Source organism: Amphiura filiformis, chromosome 15 (genome assembly GCF_039555335.1).
Source record: "Amphiura filiformis chromosome 15, Afil_fr2py, whole genome shotgun sequence".
NCBI classification, from domain to species: domain Eukaryota; kingdom Metazoa; phylum Echinodermata; class Ophiuroidea; order Amphilepidida; family Amphiuridae; genus Amphiura; species Amphiura filiformis.
In genome coordinates, this window is record NC_092642.1 from 40,434,607 (window position 1) to 40,445,425 (window position 10,819).

Below are 10,819 nucleotides of genomic sequence, written 5' to 3' on the forward strand. Positions count from 1 at the left end.
GCATTAAAAGTGAGGACAGCGTGAGCTCTTACCTGCGTAAAAGTCTGTTCGACAAAGGCAATAAGGATGATTGACAGCGCCGTTCATTGGGCGGAGCCATTACGGCATGACAGCAGACATGTTGCGCTGTTCTCTGACCTTGACTGTTCGTCACGTAGACATACCGTGACCTGGGTACACGTACAAAGCTGGGGGGATGCGACTGCGGCCGCCATTTTGACACGCGGTATCTACTCTTCAGAAAAATTACTTTTGGTGACGTTTTATATCAAACAATTTTCGATAACGGATTTCTACTAGGATTTCAATTTTTTATTAATGAAGGTGCATGTAGTTTTGAGGAATAACACGGGATGTTTCAAGTTTAATTTCAACTGGTGGTGTAGGAAGGTGAGTGAATTCGTGAATGAGGCTGGGGATTGAGGTTTCGTTGCTTCAACGATCCAATAGTAGGATACGAAACGTAGGCTAAAAATGTCTAATGACGCCATGTTTACATGAAAACATTAGCTGTTGCGAGGTCAGTGTCGTTGAATTTGTTACGTAAATTCCTTTCAGGATATTCTGATTTCACTTATTTATGATGTGTACGAAAATTCACCATATAAACTCAAAAGTGTGAATGCAAGCTGTTATTGCTGACAATAGAAACATTGTTGCAAAGTCATTAAAAACAGGTATGTATTACAGACGTTCTTTGGCCGAAACGAGATACAGGCCAGTTAGGCCAGGCCCGCGACACTCCGGCACTTGTTGGAAGACATATGGTACAGCAGACAGTACATGTACAATGTGATTTTCTCATTTATAATTAGGATTACGTCATTGCCAGAGCTTGTTTATTTGTTCATTAGAATGATTGACAGCGGTGGGCGGACTTATACGCTTTGTACCGCTCACAAAACAAAGCTCTGGCAATGACGTAATCCTAATTATAAATGAGAGAATCACATTGTACATGTACTGTCTGCTCACTCTGCTGTATTAGATGTCTTCAGCTGCGGTATAGCACGGTATAGGCAGTTTGCAGAGAGTGTCGCTTCTCTACCTTTATTTTCTCTGGTTAGGCAGTCCATCTCATCACCAGCCCAGTTTTTACTCGCACATCTGTATATATTTTGCACCTGTCTTCAGTTTCATGCTACGTTTATTGTTCCGGCCCATGCACACCACGCAGTGCGCCTGTTCTCACTCATGTGAGCATTGTACTTTTAAGGAAGGAAGGAAGGTGGTGGTTTGATGACAAATTTGAATTTGCCTTTTCCTGATCCTATTTCACATGATTTACATGTCATGATTTAGGCTATAAGCTTACTTACTTTGCGAACAGCAGCTTGACATTAAATGTGTTCTGCTTCGATAAAATGTAATACTAAATGTAATATTTTAGTGAGTCTATTAGCTTTGAAAATACATCAATGATCCATGCATCTTTGGAGGAAAAATAATGTCATAAAATAAATCATTGCAAATGTTGCAATCACGTCACATGATCTCAGCAAAACATAACCTCTGACCTTTAATTTTTGACCCAACATCTTGCAAAAAAGTTTGCATTAAAATATCCCTAACATTTCCATTGTTTTTGTACTTAACATTTTTTTAGGATAAAAATATATTTCAAAAATAAATTCTTATATTTCATTACATATAATAATTACAAAATTGAAAAATCAAATATGTTTTGAACATCAAAGGAAAAAATATCTGGCAACACTAATCAGAAATGTAATCATGATCAGCTGACCAAAAAAGCAGAGGATCGCAAAATTTTCTTGATCAAAAATACAACCATTTTACTCAAACAACAAGGGATTTCTGTTAATTCTAACATTAATTTGTTTTACATCATTCCCAGTAGTGATACAGAATGGCTGACCCACCGACACAAAATAATGCAATCTACCATGAACAGTCGCCCACATTGGTAAGCTTAAAATACGTAATACACATTTGTACAATGTCAATGATGGATCATGATCATGATCGTACACTTCCAAAAATGCTTACAGACTCAGTAAAGCCTCCAGCGTACTTTCCTGCCGCTTGCCGCTGCGGCAAGTGGCAGGGCGTTTCAACCAATGACAAGCCTTGATAGTGTCCGTTTGTCTGCAATACGCGTGCGCCACGCAGCTCAGCGGCAAGCGGCAGGGTATACTAAAATGCAGAAAACCTTTTACGAGCGCGACTACCGTGATGTTGCAAATTCGGCGCTAACAACGCGTACGGCGCACAGTTCATTCATAAATTTCCACTCGGCAACAACAGATCGCCTCAGCAGCCAATCAGAGACAAGTGCGTAACGCAGTAAATACGCTGATGTATCCTTACAATACGCGCTCGTCAAAGGTTTTCTGCATTTTAGTATAGTATGTAGGTATCCCAGGCAAACCTAATAGTTAACACATTTGCTAGTCTGCCAAATTCGCCGACAATGTCAATATGCATATTTACATTGAAATTTAAAACAACTGGCAAGAAGGAAACCTACATAAATATGTTTTCTATATTTCACTTGACCCAAATATATGATTTTTTATGGTGATAAGAAAATCTCACATGGAATTTTAGAGGGATTTTGATAGCAGTTCCATTAAAAAAAGCTGCTATCATAATGAGACTAAGATCTAGAAACACCTCCGAAATGCCGTTTTGGGGAATCTTGCTAGCTGAATCTTTTTGATGAAAGTCAATCTTTGACAAGATGTAACTTTGCTACGGAAAGTGCTATGAAAAAAAGGTTTTCAGTTTTGGCTTTGTTTACTCAAGGGCTTTAATTTGATATATAAAATGATAGTATGAAACCAGCATAATGCATGCATGTGCAAGAAATTGGAATCAACAAGTCAATTGTCAATTTATTATACCATTGCCACTATCACGAATAGTATTAAATTTATTAATATTCCGCATTCTGCTTTTGCTCGATTGCCGCAAGAAATCTTTCCTTAATTGTCGCGAACTAGAAGAAAAGTTTTTCAAAAAATTCTAGTATTTTGTTTGATTTCTCATGAAAAAATTACTTAAGTGTAATTCTATAAACTTATCCTTTATAACTTTATTTATAAGCTACTATCTATAACAAATTAGCGAGTTGCAAAACTTTTCGTGGTGGTAATACAACTGCAAATTGCAAACCTAATCTTAGTGATTAAAGTCTAAAAATGAGCAAAAATGCCTAAAAAAATATCTAGGGACCTCAAAATAGTGAGCATCAGTTACTATGTCCGCCTAACAACTACATCACGTCAAACAAAAACAAGGGTATCATTTAATTTATGTCATCTCGCGACATCACGTATCAACATGCTGCCTCTAAAGCAAGTGGGAATAATAAACACAGGAAAATCAAAATGAGTGAAGAGAGTGCATGGGTTGGCGATATTATTTAACAATCCGCGATGCATGGATGAGTGACCATCAAACTTTGCGAACATGGCAAAAATACAAATTAATAGCAGATACATTTTTTGAGCAATTGTTCGCAATAAAACCTCGGAGGGTGGCGATACATTTGTAAAATTGCATTTAATTTTATTTATGAACATTTATGAACCGCGAAAGACGGGTGACCGGTAAGTAGTACTACTGTATAAGTTGTAATTTTTGCAAGGGTTTTATTTTCGCAATCAGAGCTCCAACCGCGAAAATAACACCTCGCGAATATATCAAATAATGTATTACAAGTATAGGGAAGGACTGGACAATCGCAAAAATAACATTCGCGAAAATGTGTCTCTCACTCCAAATCGCGAAAATAACTGTACACAAAAATTACCACTTATTATACAGTAATTAATTTCCGGGAATAATTTTGGGAATAAGCTTTTTTAGTGGATATCTACTGAAAAATATCATAAAATGTAGATGCTTGGATCACAAAATACTCCTTTAAGTCAGCAACTTTTATTTGAAATGAAATATCAAAAGTTTGATGTAATTTTAAATATAAATTCCTGCATATAATTTTTACTTCTTTTTTATTTAATAGGTTCTTGCTGGGAAGATCTATGCAGGTGTTACTGGTGTGATGGTACTTGTAAGTATTAATAGCAAAGAGTTTTCTGTTATTGCACCTGAAATAATTATATGTACTGACAGTGTGTTTCTATTGAATGAGATAATTGAAGAGGATTTCAAGCAGCCCTCCTCCAACATTTCCCCTGTTCACCAACTAAATCTCTTGCCACAGTTTTGTACGGATCTATCCTTCTAATAGTAGGATACAGCTAGATAAGGCGTTCGCTTTTCGTAGCACATCCATGTCAGCTGTAATGGTAAATTCATTTTTTTTATAGTTTTTTGCCGTAAAATCATGAAATTCTGAGACAAATTTGGAAGAAAAGTTACTTGATTCGATACTCGTATTGTTTAAGTATAAAACAATTGATATTTGTACTTCAATTGTTTTAATCAACCATAATTTCATGCTGTGTACTTTTGAACACTTGAAAATGACATCTTAATTCAAAATTATGAGTTGCGACCGCAGAATTAAGCAGCAAAAGAAAAACTATGACAGCAAACCTAAACTACACTAGGGTTAGAGTCCCTACAAAACACCAACTCCTGGAGCTGACACGGATTCTGAGAAATCGAATGATGGCTTGTCCTCAAAGCCGCAAGGAAGGGACAAGGCTGACATATGTGGAAGCAAAAGGAGCAACCTTATGAACTGCAAGAAAATTGTCACAATCTCCACCATGAATGTGAGGACCATCAGAGAACAAAGATGCAGTGAGGAACTAGTGTGCAGCTTGATGGCATACAACATAGACATCCTGGGGATACAGGAACATTGTATAGTCCATAAGGAACCAGTCAGATATGAGAACATCCTTGGCCAGACGCTAATTACAACTTCAGCTGTCAGAAATAGAGCAGGTGCAGCAACTGGTGGAGTTGGCATCGTTCTCAGTTCTAGTGCAAAAAGCTCACTAGCTAGCGTGACACAACACACAGACCGTATCCTGGCTGCCAACTTTCAGGGTAACCCAGCAACAACAGTAATAGTTACCTATTGTCCAACTAACGTGGACAATGAAGACAACATTAAAGCACACTATGACAACTTAATAAGAAGAGCCATTGATTCCATCCCAGCTCACAATGTCCTTGTTATAGTAGGAGACTTCAATGGTAGAGTTGGAACTGGAGATGTAAATTATACCTATCATGACACAACCAACAGAAATGGAAAGTATATGGTAGATTTGGCAATAGAGAAAAACCTCATAATTGCTAATACCTACTTCCGAAAGAGGAATGGAAAGCTGTGGACGCATGAGCCCTACGGGAAGCAAATATCAACTGGACTATGTTCTGATTCGAAAAAGTGGAAGAACAGCTTGCTGAACGCTGAAGCTTATAGCACCTTTTCCAGCATAGGATCTGATCATAGGATCGTTTCTGCAAGGATCAGGCTAAGTCTAAGAAAGAGCAAGGCTTTGTCAAGAAAGAAACACTACGACTGGAGGGTACTGTGTTCAAACAACAAGTTACAGCAGCAATACGCAATTGAGGTACGCAACAGATTCCAGCCTCTAGAAGACATCAATGAAAATGCAACCGAGCGATATGAGAGATTCATAAGCGCCACTGCAGAAGCAACAGAGAAGATCATCCCTGTTAGAAAGAAAATCAGGAAGGCGTGCTTCTCAAGTGATCACAGAGTAACAACAGCAAGACAGAAAATCAAGAAGGCTTATGAGACATATCAAGAATGCACAACCGAAGACAACAGGCTCAGTTATAATCAGGCTAAGTCTGATCTAGCAGGAGCCTATAATCAGGCAATAGAGGATGATCTCAACATCAAGCTGAGAGAAGTTGAAATGGCTCATGACAACTGTAAACACAGTCAGAGTTGGAGACTGATTAACGACATTACAGGAAGAAAATCGTCAATGAGGGGCCAGCTGAAAGGAGACACTCAGATGGAAAGGGTTAGCAACTGGTATCATCACTTCAAAGACCTACTAGGAAGTTGCCCAGATATAGAGGGAGAAGATGATACGATAGAGCCCATCACAGATGATCTAACGATTGAGGTTGGTCCTTTTAGCCATGAAGAATACACAAAGGCAAAGACAGCAATAGCAGAAGGAAAGAGTAGTGGAGAAGACGGCATCCCACCAGAAGTCTTAAAGAGATGTGACCTGGATGACCTGGTGCTAGGATTTTGCAACGATGCATTGCTGAAAGAAAGAATGCCTGATCAGTGGTCTATTCTTAACATAATCCCAATACCTAAGTCAGGAGACCTAAGCCAAGGAGGTAATTACCGTGGCATCAGCCTTTCCTCAATAGTGGCCAAAACCTTCAATAGGTTGATACTCAACAGGATAAGACCCAAAGTTGACGTACTTCTGAGAAACAACCAGAATGGCTTCAGAGTGGGAAGAACTACTGTCAGCCACATACTGGCTCTTAGAAGGATACTAGAAGGAGTGAAGGCCAAAAATCTACCAGCCATTATAACATTAATTGACTTCCGAAAAGCCTTCGACACTATTCACCGAGGCAAGATGCTACAAATCCTCAGAGCCTATGGGATACCAAAACAACTTGTGGATGCCATTGGCAGTACGCATAAGAAAAACCAGAGCCAAAGTGATCTCCCTGATGGTGAAACTGAGCTGTTTGACATCGTGGCATGCTCTACAAGGAGATACTCTTGCCCTGTATTTGTTTGTGATTGTGCTTGACTATGCCTTGAGAATGGCTATAGATGGCAAGGAAGAAGCACTAGGATTCCAGCTTGAAAGGCGAAAAAGCAGACGAGTTGGGCCAGAAGTGGTAACCGACCTGGACTTCGCTGATGACATCGCCCTATTGTCAGAAGAAATAAAACAAGCTCAGGAACTGCTACAAAGGGTAGAAGCATCAGTCGGAAGAGTCGGCTTAAAGATGAATGCCACCAAGACAAAGTTCATGTCCTTTAACCAAGAACAGCAAGTTAACATCTGCACAAATAATGGTACAAAGCTAGATGAGGTGAAAGACTTCAAATATCTAGGAGCATGGATGGCTAGCACTGAGCATGATGTCAAAACACGCAAGGCAGCCGCTTGGAGAGCATGCAACAGCCTAAGTAAGATCTGGAAGTCTGCTCTACCAAAGAGTTTCAAACTCATGGGACTGCGGGTCTTCAGTGCAACAGTTGAGTCTGTGTTAACGTCACGGATGTGAAGCCTGGACCATAACTCCCAAACTAGCCAAAGAGCTGGATGGCTGTTACACCCGTATGCTAAGGGCAGTGTACAACATCCATTGAAACAGCACATAACCAACAAAGAGTTGTATGGAGACCTCCCAAGGCTCTCAGAGAAGATCAGAGAAAGGAGAACACGCTTCGCTGGCCACTGCTTCAGGAGCAAGAGTGAACCTGTCGCCAACCTGATAAACTGGGCACCCAAACATGATACAAGAAACCCTGGTAGACCACCCCTTACATATGTAGATGTACTCAAGCAAGACACTGGACTGGAAGCATCTGACCTGGGAACGGCGATGCAGGACAGGAGGATATGGAGAGCTGTTGTGGTTCGGGAAAACCACCCGAAATAAGCAAGTAAGCAAGCAAGCAAGCATGTTTTGAAAAAATCTTTAAAAAAAAAAGTCTTAAAAAAACTCATTCCGCATTCGTTTTTGAAACTGCCATGGGCTTTGAGACATAGCATTTTTTTAGCCTAAGATACAATCAAAGAGCAGGAGCATTTGATTTGCATGCAAAATTGCATCTCAATTCCCACATAATTCTCTAAACTATTTCATGATTAGTATTCTGAAATAATAAATGATATGATTCAATAATATAAGTGAATGTTTGCCTACATATTTCAGCTTGCTATTTTGTTCTGCTTCATACAAGGAGCCAAAGTGGATGGAACATTTAATTTATTGGGGGTCAACTTAATCATCAGTACTATTGTCATAGGATTCTTGGTAAGTCTGTTATGTAGAAAAATATTTTGAAGTAGTTAAAGTCACTATCAATTAGTGATTTTCTACATACATGCCTTTTGAGGAGAGTGGCAGCAATCCATTGCTCTCCTTAAACCTGATATAGGAGAGTGATTTTTAGCTCTCCTTAGTTGACCATTCTCTCCTTACATTCTATTGTAAACACTCTTAGGAACAGCTCTCCTTGAAGGCTCCAGAAGAGCTATTTAATGCTCTCCTGCAAATTCCAAAAGACAGTCATTGCATACAATTATTTTACCTTGCGAAATGGATATGCTAAATATCTATATCATTGAATTTAACTGAGCATAACTGAGGTGAGTGATTCTAATGAACTACATCACTCTCCTGATGAAGTTACAAGTACAAGGAGAGTTATTCCTCTTGCCTACAAAAGTCAATGCCTGTATTCTGTTCAGACCCGTAGCCAGAGGGCGCATGGGTGCTATGCCCTCCATCAACAAAAAATGTAGTGCAAGACGGCACAATGTTAAACAACTGAAAATAGAAAATAGTAATACTTAAATTTATCATTAACATCAAGAGAGTGTGAAATAACATATCAAACAGAAAAATAAAAATAAAAAAACAAAACATGTTAGTTTCTGAGTAACTGATAGCCTTTGTCTTGATTGTTCTTGAACCCTTCCTTCCAATATCAGCTCAATCTTTCAATAAATTCTTCAATGATTGTTCTTTTTCCAGCTGTGGTGGTATAAGACAGGAGACTTGGTGAGTTGGAATCAAATTAAATCAATCAATCACATTTTGATGTCACATTTGAATTCATCAGGGATGTAAATGTTCTGTTTTAAAAATAAATAATATTCTGTGATTTCAGATTTTTTGACTATTTCAGTAAGGGCATTTTTGGGTAAATCGGGGGTGCTCTTTTCATTTCTTAAAAGCTTTTAACTTGCAAAATCATACCTTTTTAAAGATAGTGTGGTGTATCTCAGCCTTATTTTGCAACTTTTACCAATTATGGCAAAACAACCCATCTCAAGTTACATGGTGCAATTAGCATACTTGTTTGGCAAATGAACGTATCCAAGAAACAATATGGAAGTTAAGAGATACATTGTTTTGCCGTAATAATATATCTTTGAAGCACAAAAACATTTTTGTAGACAAATAAGGGTAAAACAACGTAACTTAACAAAATTGGTTGTATTTTTTGTAAATTTGATTAATCTGGCTAAAAAAAATTGCATGAGAATGAAAATTAAACATACTGTACCTTTGTAAGCTCATCACAACAGCTAACATCAAATTTGTTAGGAAAGGCGAAAGTTAACTTTTAATGTGTTTTTCTTAAAATGGCAACTTTTGAGCAACATAGTTTTGCCATAGGGATCATGCTAGAAGCAATAACAGCAAATTCAGTGAGTAACTTCCGGGGGCACTTACATTACGTGGTGGACACCATGCTCATGGATGGACTCTTGAAACGCACCCCAAACGAATATTACTCAGCGCGTGCAAAACATACCCTAAACAAACAAGGGTAAAACAACTTAACTTTACAAAATTGGTTGTATTTTTTGTAAAGTTGATTGATTTGACCCAAAAATTGCATGATAATGAAAATTAAACATACCATTCCAAGCCCATCACAACAGCTAACATTAAATTTGTTAGGCAAGTCGAAAGGTAAAACTTTGAATTAGTTTTTCTTAAAGTAGCAAATTTTGAGTAACATTGTTTTGCTATATTAGGGTCATGTTAGAAGCAACAACAGCAAATTCAGTGAGTAACTTTAATCAATTTTCTTTTCGTTTTTGTCTTACAGGCACCCGACAAGCTATGGTTCATTGTGCTAGTTGCCAGTATCATCTTATTCCAGTGCATAACAACAGATATCTATGTGTTTAACCATGAGACAACAACTGCACCAACAATAAAACCACCAACATCTCCACGAACCATCACAGCACCAACAGTTGTAGTTCCTACTAATCATACAAATAATTCAAATATTAATCCACCACCAAAGCAAAGAAGTAATCAAGTTAAGTTTGCCACATTACCGAAGAGAAAACAAATGCAGGAAAAAAGTAAATAACAGTATAGGGTTTTATGTTTTATGTAAAGTAATTATTTTTGCAGGATGAAATGAGTCAGTGGTTCTCATGCGTGTATTTTGGGGGTGGGCTTTGGGTGCCAGCCCCGGGTCAAAGCAGGGCGGCAAAATCAAGAAGGGGCGGAAGGAAAGAAGAAGGGCGACAAAAAGAATTAGTAAAGAAAAAAGGGCGGAAAATGTGAAAAAATTGTACTATACCCCAAAATTTTACTATTTTTTGCTCTTCACTTTTTCAAACTACATTAAAAAATTTGGAGCAACCTTTTCGGGCTGTTGAGGAAGGGGCGGCAAAATTGGATTTTCTTCAGCCCCCCGGGGAAGGGGCGGCCACGGTACGCCACTGGTTCTGTAGCATGAAATCCCGGGAGGGGGTTCTCCCTGGTTGAAGGTATACAGGGATGTGCCACGGTTTTGGGGTACCTTTTCAGCAATTTTGGTATACCGTATTGGTCCGAGTATAGTCCCACCCGTTTTTTAGGTGAACATTTTTCACAATTGGGGGGGTGGGATTATACTCAGGTTTTGGAGTGTCCCTGGACCTAGACCTGAATGCTAGGATCATTCATGGTTGACCTAAAAAAAAAAAAAAAAAATATTCAAGATATTTTGTATTTTAAATATGAAAATTGATAATTTATATTAATAAAAAAATCTATTAATGATATCAAAATGCATTGAATTTGAATTTTTTTTTTTTTTTTTTTTTTTTTTTACAATTTCTGGAATTTTTCGAAAAATGGGGGGTGGGACTATACTCGAACGTGGGACTAT

General features: G+C 38.2%; 2 protein-coding genes across 2 annotated transcripts in view; one reads left to right on the top strand and one right to left on the bottom strand.

The window, feature by feature from the left end:
• LOC140171642 (uncharacterized) overlaps positions 1 to 1,493 on the bottom strand; it is a 14,883-nt gene extending 13,390 nt beyond the window's left edge. Inside the window, exon 1 of the mRNA XM_072194931.1 lies at positions 1,320 to 1,493. The gene's annotated coding sequence lies outside the window, so the exon portion shown is untranslated. The remainder of the gene's footprint in view (positions 1 to 1,319) is intronic.
• Positions 1,494 to 1,727: 234 nt separating this feature from the next.
• On the top strand, positions 1,728 to 10,130 carry LOC140172219 (uncharacterized). The gene is made up of 5 exons (XM_072195530.1): positions 1,728 to 1,927; positions 3,992 to 4,039; positions 7,846 to 7,947; positions 8,671 to 8,697; positions 9,758 to 10,130. The coding sequence occupies exons 1-5, from the start codon at positions 1,871 to 1,873 to the stop codon at positions 10,028 to 10,030; spliced, it is 507 nt and encodes a 168-aa protein (XP_072051631.1). The 5' UTR covers positions 1,728 to 1,870; the 3' UTR covers positions 10,031 to 10,130.
• Positions 10,131 to 10,819: the final 689 nt, after the last annotated feature.